Genomic DNA, 21713 nt, shown 5'->3' on the forward strand with positions numbered 1-21713 from the left:
TTGTCTTCTCATTTTGCGTGTTGGACGTCATGGGTCTTCATCCCGTGTCTCAACAGGTCCAAATTAACTGCTTTAACACATGTGACCTGAAATGCAATAGACACGTATGAAGTATTGAAGTTCCTACAATAAACGAACAAAACTAATAAATAAACGAACTTTAATATATACAAATTAACCAACCATCAGTGCTTTCTTTTCCTGTTACACTTAGTGATGGAATTCACTCGCGAACTAAGGATGTAGAATTTTTGGTTTTGCCAGCCAAGTCAAAACATTATATAATCCTGGTAGGAGAAGCGAATGGTGATTTGAATCCTAACCCATCTAGAGCTCATGGTGTGGTCGGAGTTCCAACCCACACAGGTGTGGCAATTATCCGCGTCAACAAACATTACTTCGCAACAGAAAGCTCGAAAGCAAGTAAAATTCCAAAAGTGGTGGAAAGAACTGAACTAGAGAAATGGGTGATGAACCCAAAGTTTCCGGAGCAAACAGTCACAATTGGTCCCGTTATTTCTGAAATAGTGAGGACATTTTTGAAACAGTTGTTGGTCAAAAATATGGATGTGTTTGCCTGGCAACCCGCAGACATGACATGTGTTCCGAGAGAAATTGCGGAACACAAGTTACGGGTTAATCCAACGTTCACACCAATCGTCCAAAAGAAACGGATGATGGGTCTTGAGCAAACAAAAGCAATGAATGAGAAAGTCTAGACTTACTACATGCGGGGATCATTAGAGAAATACATTACCAAACATTGGTAACAAATCCAGTGATTGTTCCTAAAAGTAATGGGACGTGGAGAATGTGTATGGATTTCAAGGATTTATACAAAGCATGCCCGAAGGATTGTTATCCGTTGTCGGAAATTGACTTGAAAGTCAATGCGGTGGCACCATTCAGATTTAAATTTTTCCGTTATGCCTACAAAGGTTATCATCAGATCCGCATGGCAGCTGGAGATGAAGATAAAACTGCATTTCACAGTGATCAAGGCACGCTTTGTTATAAAATGATGCCTTTTGGACTAAAAAATGTGGGAGCTACATATCAGTGGCTGATGGATGAAGCCTTCAAAGAACAAATTGAGCACAATTTGGAAGTTTATATGGATGACTTGGTGATAAAAAGCGTTGAGGAAGATCAGATGTTAAGAGATATTGAAGAAACATTCAACACTCTGAGAAAGATCGACATGAAAGTCAACCCAAGTAAATGTTCTTTTGGGATGGAAGAAGGTAAATTTTTGGGTGTAATAGTTACAAGTGCGGGTTTCAAGCCTAACCCGGATAAAGTCCAGGAGATCGCCCGAATGCCTTCACCTTCTTCCCTCAAGGAAGTGCAAACATTGAATGGAAGACTGGTAGCTTTAAACATATTTTTAACCAATCACGCAGCTAAATCTTTCCCTTTTGTGTCAACACTAAATAATTGTTTAAACAAAGCACACTACAATTGGACCGCAGAAGCCGAACAAGCATTTGCGGAGGTCAAAAAATATTTAATAGAGTTGCCCACTTTGTCCGCGCCACAAGAGGGAGAACCATTAACTCTATATCTTTCAGCGTCAGATGTAGCCATTGGTGCAGTACTATGGACAGATAGAATGGTTCAAACACTGATTTATTATGTTAGCATAACATTGGCGTATGCTGAGACAAGATACTCTATGCTTGAAAAGTTGGTTCTGGCTTTGGTTTATGCGGCTAGACACCTCCACATGTATTTCCAAGGGCACCCAATCAACGTATTGGCGAACTAGAAGTTGAAAAGTGTCTTGTGTAAACATGAACTGTTTGGAAGGTTGGCCAGAAGGGCCATTGGGTGAACATACAATTGAGTATAAATCGAGACCCGTAATCAAGGGACAGGTCTTGGCAAATTTTGTCACAGAAGTCCCACAAAACAAAGAGAAAGAGTGTTTGATTGAACAACATACCCCTACACCCCCTGAGCAAGATCAAGTGTGGTCACTGTTCAAAGATGGTGTGTCAAGTAATGAAGGGTCTAGTGAGGGTCTTAGGTTGGTCAATCCTGAAGGTCACGAGTTCACCTATGCTATCAAGTTAGATTTTAAGAGCACTAATAATGAAACCGAGTATGAAGCAATCCTGGCGGGATTCCGGATTGCTAAGAAACTTGGTGTGCAACATTTGGAAGTGTGTGTCGATTCAATGTTGATTGCGGGGCAGATTAATGGGTCTTATGAATCTAAAAACGAGGTGATGGTGTCCTACTTATCTCAGGAAAAGGATCTCATACTTCAGTTTGCATCATGCAAAGTAGTTCATATTAAACAAAGTGAGAACAAATCTGTCGATGCTTAGAGTAAGCTGGTTTCCATGAACTTTGAACACTTTGCAAAAGACATCTGCATCGAAGTTTTGGATCGTCCTTCAGTCCCGCAACACCAAGTGTTGGTCATACAAATGGGAGTCGAGTCTTGGATTACTCCAATTGTTGCATATTTGTCATTCGTGACATTCCTAGAAGAAAAGTCAATAGCCTAAAAAATTCGACACAAGACTTTGAATTACCAATTGCAAGATGGGACACTATACCGTAGATCATTCTTGGGTCTGCTCCTCAGATGCGTTGATGCAGAAGATGCCAACTATCTGATAAAAGAAGTTCACGAAGGAATATGTGGCTTACACGCGGGTCCAGAATGGTAGTGGATTACACGAAGGAAGAGAGGTAGGGTAGTGAAAAGACTCAAATACCCATGAAAGAATAACTGCGGGTCACTTAGGGCTTCCTCAGAAGCCACCTGTAGGACATTCCCATCACCCGCATAACTTAAGTCAGAGGAAGAATAAAAGAACAATTCCAAAGACAACTTGCAAGTCGATCAGGACGTCCTCAGAAGTCATCCGCAAGGTATCCTTTCCATGCGCAATGATGATTAGAGAGTGACGTCAGCAAATCAGTTGTAACTAACTCCCTTCTAAAAGATTTACGTGAAGATCTTTCCTTGGAAAGCAGGTGATGTAGCAGCCAATTAGAGAAGGACAGCTGGCAAGGTTGTTATAAACGTGCACATGGTCAGTTATCTCGTCCTATCATATGCAGACATGTGTCCAGGTTTTACAAAATGCATCTTAAAGGGACAGTTGTACCAATAACATTCCCTTACCCTTCGGCTATAAATACCTTCCTTCGTCATCACAAGGTATTCATTCACACTTTACATATTAGGCCAATTACTTAAAGTACTTTCTCTCTAAAAGTGTACTTATTCTCATGCCGGATGGTGGTTACCGGAAGACTTCCCCCCCCCCCCCACCTCTTGTCATTCCTGTAACGAGCTCATGGTGGTCTGTTTTGCAGGTTTTCATCACCGGACCTATAGAGATAAGCTCGTATCATCGTGTTGTTAGTTACCCGACTCGTATCCTATAGAACCATCGGTCTAACCTATCCAGGTTTAGATCCGTACTTCTTCACTATCCTTACTCACCAGTCGCCTGCATAACTCTTGTAACATATTTGTAAATATTGAAACACTATAATCATCATATATTTAATTATTTGTTAAGACCACTACAATGTGATTTCAGAATATTAAGGATGAAGTATGAAAGCTCACACTTTATTTCTAATATGTTTGCATTTGAGTATTGGTTTAAATACCAGCCAGAATAATAACTAATTTTAAAGCTATAATCTAATTTATATTCCTCCCAAAAAACCTAACTTAAGTGGGGTTGGTCTCGGTTGAAGAACGACCAAATATGAGTTTTATCTGTTAAGATGTTTGATATAACGTTTTTTAACTATATCAAAATTAAGATCTGGAATAGACGCGGATATGATTGGCGGGTTAGAAGACTGGGCTACTAATGTGTTCGTTGAGATTATTTCACAAGACAGTTGTTCAGGCCTAGAAATTGACCGTTTTACCCCCAAAGTCTATTAGTAAACATGAGCACGTACAAGTACGGATGACATGCAACATAAATACCAAACGATTATATAGAATGTTTACCCGTTGAGTTGTGGTAGTTCTGGAACTGGTGGTTTTGTGAATATTAATGTGAAGGGGTGGAGCTCGGTTGTATATCATCCGTTTTGGACAAGATAATGTTAAATCACGGCTACATACAATTTGGACATATATGTCTCGTATGACCTCTTTTTCTAGGCGACTCAGGTAGGTTGACATTGCGTGATGAGGACACCATTAATAACTTATAAACTCAATCCAAAAATACGCATACTCAAACATGGATACTCTACAGAAACAATGCAAAACCTTTTAATAAGTAGTTGTTATTTATGAGTGCTATGTTTAATCATGAGCAAAGCTTAAATGTCTTTGCTTTGAATACGTATCTTAATTTTGGCCCCTTCCTAACTAGTCCGTTTTGCCATCTCTATATCAGTATGAGCTATTAAATTAAACTCATTACCCGCACAATCCGATGTAATTAAAAATTTTAATTAAAAATATATGCACGACCCATTGCAAATAAAGCTTAATGAAGAGAAGTTTAATGATACGTCAATTGCTTGAAGGTCTAGCTTCAAAAATAATACAGCAACCATTGCATACCTGATGTGGTCTCCCTAAACGTATCACTTTTACTATCTTTGAGCTAATTTTAATATAATTTTTGTCTCAAGTGGCTTATATATGGATTTTAAAATTTTCAAAAGACAACGAGCTAATATAGAGTATTTATCTTAAAAGTTAGAGACAAATCAGTCAATTGTTTTAACATTTGCATTAAATTTTATCTAATTTAAAATAGAAGAAAAGAAGTGTATATGGGCTAAATTGGAATTGAATAAATCTATCTATAATATATATAAACGAAAACATAAAAATCCTACGTGTCGTGATGTGGTCGCTCCCCCTTTTTTTGGAGTCACCAGATTTGCTTGATTTTAAAATGGAGGCTTCTCATGCATTTGACCCGAATTTATGGGTATAGGTCTTACCAAACCCAGATATTCTTTAAACGGGTTAAAACTCTAATTAAATTAAAATTATTCTCACTAAATTATTAATGTAAAAATCCTATAAAATAGGATATAATAAAAATTAATATCTTATTTATTTTAAAAAAGATATATATATATATATATATATATATATTATTTAAATTAAAAAACCAATTTGATAGTAAAAAAATAAACGGGTCTTGGGTCTCATCAAACCATAAGTATATTATTAATTTCCATAAATATTATTTATAATTAAAAAACTAATTTTATAGTAAAAAAATAAACGGGTATTGGGTCTCATCAAAACCATATAACTTTCAAACCGAGTTATGACATCTCTATTTATTTGTGAAACAATTTATCATCAAACCATAAATATATTATTAACTTTCATACAATAAAAAAGATATAAATTTAAAAAATAAATAAATATTAGAATAAATAATATAAACAACACCGTAATACGAAGGATAAAAACTAGTGATTTATATATTGTAACTTTAACTTTCATAATTAATTTGTTCAAATTATAACAGATATGAATGAATGCTCATAAAACAAAGTAATTATAGTGGGCTCGTTCAATACATTAAAACATGGGCTGGATCATATGTAAAGAAAAAAAAATTAGGAAGCAAGAAAAGACTACGCATCACAATTACTTAGTTCGGCAACATAGTTATTTATTTTGGGAGAGCTTGAGAGGAATAAAAAGAACCCAACGGCTAACTTGAAGAAGGAGGCAACAGAAGTTTCTTGAGGGGTTCGAACAGGAGGAAAGCATATGGCATAGAAGGTTAATTTATTTTTAAGCATGAGTTGCTAAACAGTTAAACTACCAAGGTTTTAATGAATACTCGTTAAATTACTAGCTAGATATTATTTTGATTTTTGGTTTCTAATATTGGATTGATACTAAAGTAAATAATCTTTTTACAATTGATTTGATGTGTTTGCGTATCTAGTTTTGATATATTATTAATCTTTATTCCGCATGTGTCTTGTTGAATAGCTTTCAGTTATATATGCATGTTTAGGTCGTTTACGTGTGTTTGTGATTATTTTATGGTTTTGCTAGACGTAGTAATCCATAGGAACATTGATGGTGATTTGTTAGGGCTTTATATTCTACTTATCTAGAGACTGAGAAGTAATAGATAGTCGGGTTGTCCTTGGGATTAGGTGTTTAGGCTAGAACACTCTGACACGAGGTTTATCTAGATTTCCCTAGTTTCATTGTAATTTCATGTCTTATCGATTGTTCTTAGGTTACCCGTTGCACTTTAAGGTGTATTGAGATAGTGATACTGACAGGTAATCTATCTTTTAGGGTACTTTAGTGTTGTTGGAGAGAATAATAGGTAATCCAACTAACCGGTAAGTTTACACGCCCCTTAGAGTTCCCTTTTAGGTCACACCCAAAGAATGATCAAGGATCCACTAGTTTGTCTAAGGGTATCGTATTTTAAGATCCCGGTTCCACAATAGGTTCCATAGCTAAGAGAGATCCAAGATTCACAAGTTGGATTCTAAACCTAGGTAGTGCTTCTCTTATCTTTGAGTTCATTTAGGTGATCATGTCGAAGTCTATTGGTGTCAATTTAATTTAATTAGTTAATTGTCAAATCAATAAAATTATTAAGTTTTTAATCATAGTCTAGTTTAGGTATCTCTAGTGTCCTTTGGGTTCGATATCAAGACTTCATTAGGTTTTACTACATTTGATAGGTACACTTGTTTGTCGAGTGATGTCCTGCTTGCGGTGCGCATATATAATGTATATATGTGTGAACCCTCGGGTGGGCAAAAGTAAAATTGCACTAATTTTGACGTTATTTTACTAATCTCGTGAAAATAGCGTTAAAAGTGGCGGAAGGTTAATCAGGCATCATGTGGTGGCGTTGATAGCCAAAAGACAAGGGCACATGCACCAATCAGCCGGTGTCCCAATGATTGAGTGCTATGTGTCTTATGTCCAAGGCTTGATGCAAAACTACCATCGAGCCGGAGGGTCTCACCGGAAGCAGCCTCTCTATCCCTAAGGGATAGAGGTAAAGGCTGTCTACGTCTTACCCTCCTCAGACCCTACCATAACATTGCTATTGGGGGATATACTGAGTACGATGATGATGATGACTTGTTTGTCTAGTGGCCAAATGTTATAAGAGTCTAAGTTTATTAATTTTAAAAACTAGAGTGTCTAGATTAGGTTAAGTTTTTATAGAACATATTTAGCACATCAATACCTTAGGTTGTGCATAATATGGCCCCTAAAAATAACATAAATCAAGACTTGTCTACATGATTATAAAAATAGTTACTTCTAATGTTAAAGTTAGTATTACTCATAAATTTATTAAAACAAATAGTATATTATAGGCATATATTTTGGCAGCATGAATCGCCTCCCCAAATTCGAAAACCATACCAAAATCAACGCCGAATATAACAGGATAACCAACTAACTTCATAATGAGTAGGCAACGATAAAATGTTACTATTACTCCTTGGAGTTATTGAAGCTCACTTACGATGTTTTAAGAACCTGAAAAAATAAACAAAAACAAAAACAAAACCCCCAACAAAAGTAGGATTTTTATGTTTTTTTCTTGTCAGCTCTGAAATTGAGGTTTAACTTTGTTGATGAGATCAAGTTTGCTCTTATCAGGTACCAAACATAGAAGATACAAAAATAGATCCATATGAAATATGATGGCAACATCAATCATAAGTTTATCTTTAACACCTTGCTTCTTCTAGCATGCCAAATTGAATTAAGCTAAAACAATTTAATCAAAATTAACCCCCAATTTCAGAGCTGACATGAGCAAAACATAAAAATTCTACTTCATTCGAAAGAGGTTCAAGTACTGTGTGGAAGAAATCAACACACTAGAAATAATGAATGTCCAAAAACAACTTCGAATGAAATTAGTGTGAAGTACCTAATTGCTTTAAACCCTAAAGCACATTCAGTGGATTGTCAATTTCAAGCGTAAAATTAAGTCATGTAGAAGCCGTCTTTTTCAAAATGATTTCCATGAAGAATGTTGACAAGCTTCAATTGAAGAATGAAGATGATGATAGAACTAAAACTAAAGATGATGAACCGATTGAAGTAAAATTGATCTAATAGGAATAAAGGGAAAGGAGACTAATGCTTGGTGACCCAAAAGTGTGTTCACGTGCTCAACGCAAGTTAGCTTGCTAAATGGAACTGTGACGTCAAACTTCTTAATTAAACAAGAGTAATAATAATAACAATAATAATAATAATAATAATAATATATTATTATTATTATTATTATTATTATTATGTTTATGTTTACCAAATAACTTAAGTTTTCACCAAAAACCCTGAACGACGAACCAAACTTGGAAATCTGACATTCACTTCCATATTACATTAGAACTCTTCATTGGATCACTCGTTAAACTGAACTTGTCCATGTCACTCGTTTAAGTTTACTTTTCATTTTTTAAGCGTACTACTTTTTATTTGAGTTTCATAACCCCTTTTCTACATGTTTACATTACTTTAGGCTGTAGTACGTGAGAAATTTTTCATTGTTATTTCATGTCTACATGTTTGCAAACCAATTCACGCTTATATGTTATTGTTTTCTTTCATTTTGTATATGATCAATGTCAACTACATGCTACGGGTTTGTTGATTTTTGTAGAAGAGACACGTAGATATACACATACGCATACGTTATAGTAGGATGATCCATGAGACATTCCTACGCTACTTAGTAATTTGGCTTTATGCCAAACAGAACAGGATTTATCATTTATTTGTTTCATTTACTTTATGTTTGAAACATTACATCATGACATGTGAATTGTTACATTTTTCGTATTACATATATATTGCAAAACTTATGAAATCTCACGAACTTAATTGTTGACAAAATATATTGTTTTAAACGCGCTACATGTTGAAGTTTGATGCAAGGATCGAAGATAACCTAGTCCGGCCTTTAGAATTTATTTTCATAAATAAATGTTTAGTTGAACTATTGATATGCTTGTCTTTATGTTTCGAAACAATTGTGTACTTGTGATTTTATATGTAATGGAATAAATATTATTGTTACTTAAGTAGTGTCTACAAGCGATGAACGATCTACGTACCGCCCCGACGTATATTCCGCTGATAGTTGGGGTGTTATACCTTGTGCGTAGCATAACACTAGACAACACTCCGGTAGCGTGAAGGTGATATAAAGACCCCGTAAGGATCCATATAAATCAAAGTAAAAAAATGATTAGTCGTTGTGATCATTGTACCAAACTGTAAAGTAATATAATTAAAAGGATGGTTTACATTGAAAAGTCTAGTGGTATATATACACAAGTATAGCTATCAGTTACCCAACTAAAAGGCTTTGTCGCTTTGATTGAGGAGTCTAACTAAAAGGCTATGATTGAGGAGACTCAATCAAACTAAATAACGTATAAAAGGTAATACAATATTTGACAATATTATATATTTAATACAGCCCCAAAGCCAGAAGCCGAAAAAGAACGAAGGCAAAGGCTGGAACGGAATCGAGTGAACAATTGTCTCGGTAGCCCCTTTGTAAAGATGTTTGCGTACTGAAAATAAGTTGGAATGTGTTGAACTCGAACACGACCAATGCGTACTTTTTCGCGAACAAAATGAATGTCCATCTCTACATGTTTCGTTCGTTGATGTTGAACCGGTTTTCAAACAAGTATATCGCGGCTATGTTGTCACAATAAACGATGGTTGCCTTACGATCAGGTACAACAAATTCGAGTAAAAGGTTACGTAACCGGCTTGTTCCGGCAACAACATTAGCAATGCTCCCTTTTAGATAATGTAAAACCTTCGTAAAAAATGTAAGTGCGGATCATGGAGGGCGTGCATGAATCAACAAATTTTTTGTTGTACCGCGTAGGTGAGGTCCGGCCGGGTAAAAGTGAGATATTGTAATGCTTCAGCTAACTGTCGGTAAAGGGTAGCATCGGACAAAAGATTTCCACTTGTTGTGCTTAGTTTTGAGGATGTGTCACATGTTGTAGCTGATGGCTTACAATCAGCCATATTTGCACGAGCCAAAAATGTCTTTAGCATAATGACTTTGAGATAAAAATAATCGATGGTCACATTAATACCAAGAAATTGATGCAATTGGCCAACATAACTCATTTTAAATTCTTTGGAAAGTGAAGAAATGATCAGGCGCAATAGTGTATTATCTGATGCGGTATGCGAGTTCTATTTTTGTAGACGAATAGTGAGGTGTCACTGGATGTACTTTGAAAACCGCATTTGGTTATATATGTTTAAAGACGATCATATCACGCCCTTGTAGCCTGTTTCAAACCGTATAGTGATTTTATTAACCCGCAAACATGATTTGGATAACAATTATCCGTAAAACCTGGAGGCTGAAACATATAAACTGTCTCGTTAAGATTGCTGTGTAGGAAGGCGTTTTTAACGACAAGTTGATGGATTGGCGAATCTCGGGAGAAGGCATGGCTGTGAACAGTTCATATGGTGGTGGATTTGACCACGGGGTTGAACGTCTTGTCACAGTCAGCGCCCACTTATTGACTTTTATCATTTACTACCAAACAGGCCTTGTATCGTTGTAGCATACCATCGGAATTAAATTTATGGTGGAAAATCGACATGCACCTTATAATACTTGTATCTGGTGTTCAAGGTACTAAACCCATATTTTATTGTCCATCATGGCCGCGCGCCAATTTGGATCGGTAAGGGCTTTAATGTGAGATGTTGGGATTGGTGATAAGATGTCATTTTGGGTGTAGAGGGACTCGAGGTTTGGTAATTCCAATTTGGATATAGTAGTCATTGGGTGAGACGGGGGCAGTGGGGAAGGTGGTGGTGACGGTGGATGGGTAATGGAAGTGTGGTTATGTGGGGAGTGACCTATGGATGGTTCGGTTGAACTAGAATGGTGAGGGTGTAGGTTTTTGTTTGTTTGGTCTGTAGGTGGGGTCATGTGGTGGGGTGGAGTTAGACATTCGATGTGGAGAAGAGGTTGTTGGGTCGGTTTGTTGGTCTTGGGTTGGGGAGTTGTTTTGTGGGTTGTTTGTTGTTTGATTAGAAGTTGAAGGATATGGGTTAAAAGTGGGCTGTAATGGGTTTGATGGGTTTAGAAGTGGGGATGGATCATCTTGAAGAAAAGAATAATCGTTTGAGAAAATGCATAATGTGGAACGACGGTAGTCAGCCGGATAACCAAGAAAATGCATAATGTGAAACGAGAGGCAATTTTGTGCGGGTAACATGCACATCCGAAAACACAAAGGTGTTCATATGACAGATTTCGTTTGTATAAGGCGGCAGTGGGGGTTAGGAAGTAGTGTAGTTTGGTGGGCAAGATGTTATGAAGGGAGCATGTGGTGTGTAATGCCTCAACCCAAAGTAGGTGGTATGGAGGCGTGATTGAAATGGCAAGCATGATTTCATTTAGTCGGCGAATCATGCGTTCGGATTTGCCATTTTGTTGATATGTTTGGGTACATGAAAAACAAAATTGGAGACCGTTTGTTGTTGCAAAAGATATGAATTGGTGATTATCAAATTCACTCCCTAAGTCACACTGAGACGACTTGATTAATACATTAATTTGTGTGTTAATATATTAGTGGAATTGAGAGAACTTGGAAAACGTTCTAGACTTGAATTTAAGGGCAAACGCTCATGTGTATTGAGTGTAATCATCAACAAGGACCATATAATATTTATAGCCGGTTTTACTCGTGATTGGAGAGGTCCATAAATCACAATGCACAATGTCACATGGTAAAATAGTATGAGAAGTAGAAGTTGAAAACGGTAAACGTTTATGTTTAGATAATTGACATGAATTGCAATTTAAAGTTTTAGCACGTTTATTACACGAAATTAACTTATTGGAAATAAGGAAATTAAAAACGGGTGGCCCAAACGATCGTGCCAGAAATCTTCAAATGTGGAAGCGAGAGCGGTGGATGCATTTTGTGATAAAACTGGATACGTGAACGGGTAGAGGTGACTTGATCTATCATGGCGAGAAAGATTCTTCCCACTCTGGATTCCTTCACCGAAAACTCGTAAGGGTAAAATTCAACTGAAACTTAATTATTAGTAGATAATTTTCTAAAAAATATGAGGTTTTTAATAGCATTTGGTGTGTCATGGAGATTGCTTAGGTATATGTCTCAGGTGGTGGTAGGTACGGTTGAGTGTCCCGATCCAAGTACCGGCATTCGTGTGCCATTACCTACAAATATTGAACCAATAGGACAAGATAACAATAAATTATTAATTTTACGTTGGTCACCAGTGAGATGGTCAGTTGCACCTGAGTCCATAGAACACGGTTCATTGCTATTATCATCGCCAGCGTTAATGTTCATTGCATGCATAGCCTCACCAATTTGAGTTGGATGGCGAGGGTCGAACTGCCCAAGGTAGGCTTGATTGGAAGAACTGGGCTTTGATGAGCAGGAAACCTCACAAGTAGGAAGGTTTGGTTCATATAGGCCGCTACAGTGTCGTATTCATAAGGTAACCCACGAACGAGTTGAAAACCAACCTTTGACTGTTGACTGGACAGTCAACATCATTCAGCTGGTCACTAAGCTCTTTAAGCTTTTGACAGTAGGATTCGAGAGACGGCACGACCTTGAGAGTGAGATTGTTGAGCTCAAGTTCAAGAGTGGCCGCCCATGAACGCATATTGTTGAGAAAAAGGGATTTGATGTGTGACCAAGCATCAAGCGTGGTAGAGTCAGTTTGTAAAACACGTGCCAGTATATCGTCAAACATGGTTCCGTATATCCATTGAAGGAGGATTGCGTCAATCTCTGACCAGGTAGTGTAGTCCGGGTTAGTTGTAGCCAACGGTGGGTACCATCAATGTGATGCATAACCCGGTATCCACGAGCATGGAGCAGAAACAGTTTGACCACGACGAATAGGGGAGCTTCGTTCTGTCTAGCACTCGCACCTTACGTTGAATGTCGGTAACAAAGTACATGGGGTGAAGGGCTTTTCCAACGGCGGTTTGGGTGGTTTCAGCATTGTTGCCTATCATCGTGATGAAATATGAAAGAAATGTTTATTCGAAGTTAGAGTTGTGGGAGATGAGGGCGGCGTCTGGTAGGTCAAGATCGTGATAGGTCTGATACCATGTAAAGAAATATAATTCAAAAGGATGTTTTACATTGAAAAGTCTAGTGGTATATATACACTGAGTACATCTATCAATATCCTAAATAAAAGGCTTTGATTGAGAAGTCTAACTAAAAGACTGATTGAGGAGACTCAATCAAACTAAATAATATATAAAAGGTAATACAATATTTGACAATATTATATATTTAATACAAACTACTACTACTATTATAGAAATATTGAATTGTAAAAATATACAGACGATTGACGGTACAAAAATTGATTGGTACAAATCCACGATTAATAAAGGTTCCAGAATAAGGAAAAGTAAACAAAGAAAGAAAAATTGACATACATAAAAATATACGATCGTAGTATCATCCAGCATACTACGAAGAAAATGTTATGCATGATAACCATTATGAATTAACAAAGACTAGATTGGTTTAGATATGTACAACACAAGATTTGGTCATTATAGATTCTGAATTAAGAATTAAAGTGTTTGCATAATGAAATATTATTACAAGGGTAAGAAAAGGCAAGTTAGTACTAGTAAAAGTATATTTGTGTACAGAGATGTTTTTGGTGTCGATAGACGCATTCACCAGCACTAGCAGCTGACATACATTTTCAAAAGTATTTGTCAGGTATGATACGAGGATAGAAGGATTAGCATGGATAGATTGCTTAAAAGATGATCTCCAACCACCCCCATAAATTAGTTAATCCTAAACGAGTCATCAAGGGTATAATGAACATACCATGTCTCCACATTTTCATCAAGAAAAGGGTTAGAAGTATCAAAAACTGCTATTTGATACAGGGAAATCGTACCAGCCCTACCATAAACCAAAGCAGTATGCTTTATATAGTGAATTAACAAAAAGCAACTGTATGGGATCACTCAATACAACGGTATGATCACGATACCAAGGCAAACCCACACACACACACACTCAACTTAGTTTTAGTTAATTATTTCAACGCATAGGTTCATATTTGTTCAATTCTGTTAGTAATAACGGAACAATTCTGTTCGTAGGAACAAAGAGAAACAAATTTATTCTATACCTGATAAATACCAATACGCAATGAGGAAGTGAATGCCATTTTCTAAAAGCGAATGTGCCCATACTTGTTAATCATTAGAAGACACTATTCGTAATAATTTTCCCTTTCTTTTTTCTTGCTTTCTTTATAAATTTTTCATAACCTAACTATATATCTATATAATTGTCTACCATAAAATCCTACATGCCGTACTCACGTCGCTCCTCACCCCCTTTAAAGCCATCAGATTGCTTTATTTTGGAATGGAGATATCTCATTAATTTAGCCTGGTTTGCCTCCCGGGTCATAACACCTTCTTAACCTTTACTGAAGCCCTAAGTCATCTGCCTCTGTCATATCAATTTGCTGTTTGCTGCCTCAACCATGGCCTTTCTCTGTAGTAGTCAATTTCACGAATTATGTTTTTGTTGTTGCAGATATGAAATGATTACGAGAGATTATGTGTTTAGTAGTTCTCAAATCAAGCGACCTTTTGGCTCTTCCACCTTCTTAATGAACAACAGACTGAGAGGATCCTATAAGAGGTAGGTCTTCTACGTCTCTGTAATTTGGAGTGCATGTTTGTACATTGCCTAACTAAAAATTAAGGCTAGGTTATATCAAGGGTGTATACATTATATGAATTTGTACTTTCAGCCAGCACCAGTTCAAATGGTTGAACCAAAGTGAGGCTTATATTGGAAATTGACAAATAATGGTAGGTAGTTAAGGTATTGCAGGTCCTTAATTTAAAGTCTTGTATTGAAAATTGAATAATTTTAAAATTTTAGATCACGATTTGTGATGATTTGTGATTAACACAACTTTGGTAATAGTAACTTTAATCCTAAAGTTCATATTGGCTGACCAACATTGAAATAAGGGCAAATTTGAACATTTGTAGTTTTTTATATAATTAAGATATGAGGCATTGTGTACATTTAGTTTATTTGGAGAATTGTTTAACATCAAACGTTCTTTGTATTACCTATTTGCAGATTATGATCATATGAGCAAAAGAACAATGATCATAGGTGTAATTGATGAGGTAAATTCATTTCTTTTTTAAAGTTAATTTATAACATAGTTTCTGTTATCAAACTTAAATTTCGTTAATAAAAATGTCACGTTTGCATCTACAGATTTGAGTGTGACGTCTACGCCAGTTAACGTCTTCTGGTTGATGATTTATAGAATGATTTTAACTTACAAGGTTTTCAAATGAGATATCTCACTTAACAGTTATCTGGTTCCTGAATTCTATGCAGCAAATGATAATCTTATGTTATCTTATTGTTGTTGCCATTTTCTTTGTGCATGTGGATGTGTCTAGTGAGTATCATAAATGATTCGTCTTGTGCAATATCTAAAAACAAAATAAGATGTTACTAGACGTGATGAATTGCGATCACTTGATAATATAATGCCGACAGCACTGATGATAATTGTTGTAAATTTGTGAGGCCATATTGGTTGTTGATTATGTAGAATTGTCAAAAACAAAATTAAAAAAAAAATAAACAACAACAATTTGGTATTGATACAAGACAGGATAATTCAAGTATTTTACATTTAATAATCCTTTCAGTTTATATGGTCTTATATGAAAAGTATAAAATATAATGATAAGTTTTTATCTTTAATTAATGTAGGTATTGGTTTGGACAAGCCAAATGCATGGGCATAAGAAACAACACAAATGCTTTATCTAGATACAATTATTTCATTTTTTTTTCTTTTTTTTTTTGGTTTAAATCAATGTAATGATTCAGTTGTACAGGACATGAAAAATGATATTGCAATGAGATGGAGCCAGAGATGGAACAACTCCCGCGTAATACATGTCTCATTAGTCTCTTTTGTATTGGTTTTATATTTTAGTGTTTGGTTGTTTTCTTTTACGGAAATAGATTATACAATGATTTCATAAGTCATGGTTGTTATCGCTTCTTAAACTTGTAGAAACAAAAATGTTTGCTCACCTCTGGAATGAATAAATTTTTTAAAACTATGAAGTTTTATGATTTTAATTATGTGTTGAAATTAAGGTGCATTGTTTTACATGGTGGTTGCTAATAGGTAGAATATCCAGAAAACGGCATTGATGACACGAGGTATTGATGTGGGTGATTTGGTTTGTGTGTTGTGCTATTTGGAGCAGCAAAACGGCATCACATATGATGGTTCATCATATAAATGCAAAGAGGGTTTGGCCTAATATACATGCATGCTATTACAAACAAATTTGAGTCGGTAAAAGAAATTCTTGAATATCCAAACAAGCATAAGCAGAATAAAGAAATGATGTGAAAATCACATTTTAGTCACATTTAGATGATGTGAAAATGGCAATTCAATTTCTGAAGTCCTACAAACAATTTTGAGTCGGTATGGCAATTCAAGCAGTCTCGATAGTCACATGTTAGATGATGTGAAAATCAAGAAATGATAAGATCATCAACAATAAACATTTGCCAGTGGATAAATTGGTTAACAATATCAAAGCCAACTCCTTTTTATGGTTCAAGTATAGGAGCAAGAGATCGAGCTTGGTGTGGGAGAAGTGATGCAATTTTAGTTTTGTGAACTTTCTGTTATATTTGTTTTTTTTTTTGTTATCTTGTGATGTAGTTGGTTTGTTATTTGTATTTTTGGACTTCTTGATTCTTGTAAGGGTTACCCCTTTTGTTGTTGGCCTTTAACACCATAGTATAACTTGATGTCGCATCAAATTCTAATCCAACGTCAACATCAAATTTCCGAATAATATGTTATTTTTCTTTAATTCACTTTAAAGCAATTGTGATCCACCCTTGTTTTAATTCGTTTCCATCTAGATCCAGTCACTTGATTTTGTTAATGTTGCATTTCTAACTTGCAACTCTGGCATGGCCGTTTAGAGGTTCTGTCCCAAATCTTTCTCTACCACAAAATTCATTATTTCCATGATCCATCAAATGCTTCCAAATGTCTTGTTGTTCATCCTGAGCTCCACACCTACAAAATATTAAAAACAATTCAAACTACCGACAAGATATCCTAATAAAGAATAATTATGGGAATAAATATAACTTAAAGAATAATTAGATTAAATCATGATCTTTGTGGTTTTTAGGCTCTTCAGGTTGTAGCAGGTTGTAGCTGCTGACGAGGCTAGAGATGCAAGAGCCGATTTGGTAGGTGGTGAAGGTTTTATTGAAGGAATGGTATCAAATCAGTCTCAAGTTATATTTTTAATCTCAAATTAAAATTAAATGATTTTTTATGCTCTTTTTAGTTCAGATCAGAGTTTGGGGTCAATTTTTCTACTTTTACTTACGTGGCTGAACAAATTTCATTGGTGATTACAAGAAGGTCTTAATGAACTGCATTAGGATTAGTTAGCTCTTATATTAGCTATAAACATGTAACAAAATATATACATTGTCGTTAACACCACACCATATCAGGCCAACAACCATCATTGGAGACCATAGACTTGTTAACAGACAACGATGATGATCGTTTTGCTTCCATGTTATCTCATTCTTACATCCGTTATTCATAGTAAAGAAGTTGAACCATGGTCTACACAGGAATCAAATCATTTTGGGCTAGGTGTGCAAACGCTTCACGTGAAAGCTTTTGACAATCCATCATACTTTTTTCTTTCTATATCACTTAACATTAGATGTGTTGTGCCTGTAATATCATCACCAAATATTTTTTTAGATTTTAGTTTGATAGATACACCAAAAGCTGCATTTCTCATAACATATACCACATTTAAGAAAAATCTCTGAACGTTAATTAATGTCCATACAAATCCCAAGTAAATCATACAAAGTTTATGTATTACCCAGGGTCCACGAGGTTTTCCATGTGCTGCTCACCTGGCATGTACCCTTTTGGCGTCACGGCGTTCTCCCCCTCCCATGACCTCACTGATTGCTTTTATTGAAAGGGTTCTATAAAGGTAGGGTACCAAAAATACCAGATGTTAACAATATGAAAAAAACATTTTTATTTATGGAAGTTTGGTTTAGCTTTGCATTATAATAGTGGCTATTTTGTAATTAAATAAAAAAATTTACCAATGAGATGTTAGGAAAACTTGAGAGAACATCAAAGATGTCAACATTACATTGAAAAACTCCCAAACTTAAATTTTCATCCTCACAAGGATCAAGAACACTTTTAACCTGTAATGATCAAGAAAATTACAAATTAATGTATTAATTGAACCACAGAGTATTGTTTATAGTGCGTTAATAACTCCTTGCCTTCAGTTATAATGCAAAATGATTCTTGACATTTTCAACTTCCATTTTTAAAAGCTTATTTGTCCACCGGTTTGGGCTCTTTCATCTGCATGGCCTTTGAATAATGGAGGCTCACAGCAGCCGCTAAGCATGCTTGTTGCTTACCTTCATTAGAAGCCTGTAAAACTATGCCATGAAATGTCATTTTCCAAATGGTCCAAAGGATCGCAAACAACACACAGTTGGATAGCAATATTGTTGTAAATAATTATGCAGGTTCATTTCATGGCATATATTTAATCACCAGACATCTGCATTATGGTTATAAATAAACTTGCGACTGTTGTTTCCAACCTAACTAACGACCACCAATATAATTAACTTCTCCAAAAGTATACTAAGTAAACAAATAACAGCATGCTGACTCACCGTCACATTGAATTGACCACATTGAGGGAACAGAAGACCAAACATTTCAACTTCTAGCACTTGTTCCAGGTTCGTTCCTCCCAAGTTTTGAATTTCTTCCTCAATTGACTAAAAATTTGTTAGTTGATAGCCAAAGTTATAAATGTGAACTAAGGCATGGCAACCTAGGGGACCATTTTTTCTACACAAGTAACATTAGTTGCCTTGATATGTGCGACTATCAAAAAGCTAACACCATAGAATGAAAAATAAAATAACAAATTTCCGAGAGACAGTGATGAGCTACATAAAGTAAAACTAAAAATAAACGACGCACCTTAATTCTCAAGTCTTTATTACCCGTAGCCCTGTAAATCATCAACAACGTACAAATTTCCAATGAATATCCATATAACAATACAAAATTAACCAAAAAATCTAATTTCATCAAAGAAATAACTCACCTCTCTAAGTTTGCCAATGAAATATTCCCTCGCTTCTTCAACTAATATTTAGGTCCATTATTAATGATGAGCAATAATCGAACAACAAAACTCCAAATCTCCGTATGAGAACCGTAAGAAAGTCTTCTGCCGGTTGAGCTTGTCGGTGAAGGGATATGATCGTGTTGTCAGCCATCTCTCTCTTTTGTCCCTTTCTTTCAAATAATGAGGAGATCATGTAGTTATCAGGAGAAGAGACGTGGGAGAATAGAATGGATGCTAGAAACTGCTGTTAACTTCTGCTTCTAGAAACTTTTTAAAGACTTTAAAGGGTTCAGATTTGTTCTCAGCTTGATCCTACTGTGCATATTGATCTAAGTAGCAGTTTTGTTCACCGGGAACAATAGAATATATAATTAATAACTACTAAAAAGTAAAACTAGACTACATGCTTTTTGATTTTGTTAGTGCTTCTTTTCAAAAATATTTTTCTTATATATATATATTATAATGCTTGTTGTGTTTTCTCTCAATCACACATGTAAGAGTATAAATCAGGAAATGCAAAACTAGAGGAGGTTCTTGTAGTGAGGTACAGTGAGTGCCCTTACAGTTCTGCATTATTTTTAAATAGAGGAAATGTGATATGTTTTACTTTATAGCATGTTAGTGTTATTTTTATGTTCGAACTATTTATTCAATTTTTTTTATTCATTTGATTAAGATGTGGTTTCGTTTGTATGTGTTTATATTGCCGACGATTTCGTTTAATTTATGGTTTTCAAGGGTTAATGACAGTTAATACACGTCTTATTAGAGATGTGATTTATATCTGATTCTTTTTAAGTTAAAGTAATCGGAATATCATGTTTCGCATGTTCTGCATTGATTTTGCACTTCCTTTTATAAAGATCATGGTATGAATCCTCACAATGTGGAACCTGAAATGCACTGGTATTATAATAATCGGTAGCACTAATCGGTAGCACTTGGTGGCTGGACTCTTTAACTAACATTTCTTTTACAGAGATGATGTTTCAAGATATAACAAATCTGTTGTTGGATCAAAAGGTGCTCTGATACTCTTCCTTGAATGCAAGTTTTCGGTGTTATAATTTACAATCCGTTTATTGTAATAGCACTTTCTATTGGATTGAAATCGGGTAGTCCTTTCTGTTAAGAATTGGTTTCCCCTTTCCAATTTATAAATCTTTTTGTTATTAGTATTCCAAGAAAACAAAAGGTTTTTCTGGTTTGTTTATTTGTATTTGTGAATCCACTGATTTAACCTGTGATGTTGAGATGAAAATGATGTATTATTAACTATATGAATGTCCTAGCTTATAGTACAAGAAGATCAGTTAGCGTTATTCAGGATCCCAAATTCATATTGTTTGTTGTTCCATAATAGGCCCTATCTTATACATATCTAAAATTTTTAGTAGATGCATTTTAATTAATTAAACATTATGTAATTTCAATCCTTCAAGTTTATTTATAACTAATAAATTTTAAACCACACTGATTTTCATTTTTAAAAACCTTTACTCCAACTTAAAATCACTTATGTATCTTTGTTTAGTTTAAAAATGTTAATGGTAAAAATGATGGTATTTTAAACTTTAAAATGGATATGTATCTCTACTTTTAATTAGTGTTCGTTATAATTTAGACATTCACTATATGTAAACAAAAGTCTCTAACACACCATGCAAGTAATGTTGGCACCTAACAAACCGATACGCTACAGACCGAGTTCTCATTGCCTCCTAGCCGCAACACGGGGCTTTCGCACTTGTTTATTCTAATATATATTAACTTTTTTATCGTTTTTAATCTGTTTTAATCTTCATAAGCTTGATCAAGTGTTTCAGTTTTGAGCCAACCAAACCCATACCAATAATTTACGCATTATATAGAGAACATTTATTGAAAGAACATATCATAGAAAAAAAAAGATTTGAAAACTAATGCGGGCAGTGAGCGGCACATGTTATCAACATCATCATCATATCATCATCCATCATCTCATCATCACCATCATATCATAATCATTCATCATCTTATCATCATAATCATCATCATCCATCATCTCATCATCATAATCACCATCATATCATCATCATTCCTCATATCATCATCATCGTCATCCATCATCTCATCATCATCACCATTATATCATCATCATTCCTCATCATCATCATCATCATCATCATCACCATCATCATCATCATCATCATCAACGTCATAGTCATCATCATCATCATCAACAACATCATCATCATCCCATCGTCATCGTCAAAGTCATCATCATCTCATCGTCAGCGTCATCACCGTTAAAATAATAATGTCATTTTTTGAAAATAATAATAACATTATATTATAATAATATAGTATAATTACTTAATAATACTATTATAATAATACAGCAATATAAAATTATAA

The 21713-nt window shown here is 35.1% G+C and overlaps 1 protein-coding gene across 1 annotated transcript; it reads left to right on the plus strand.

Moving 5' to 3' along the window:
- Window positions 1–1793: 1793 nt before the first annotated feature.
- LOC143635542 (uncharacterized) lies at window positions 1794–2333 on the plus strand. Its single transcript, XM_077103357.1, has one exon. It carries the CDS (start codon window positions 1794–1796, stop codon window positions 2331–2333), a length of 540 nt encoding a protein of 179 aa, XP_076959472.1.
- Window positions 2334–21713: the final 19380 nt, after the last annotated feature.

This window comes from Bidens hawaiensis, unplaced genomic scaffold (assembly GCF_021521415.1).
Source record: "Bidens hawaiensis isolate Kalapana, Puna unplaced genomic scaffold, B.hawaiensis_p1.1 tig00007551_1, whole genome shotgun sequence".
NCBI classification, from domain to species: Eukaryota; Viridiplantae; Streptophyta; class Magnoliopsida; order Asterales; family Asteraceae; genus Bidens; species Bidens hawaiensis.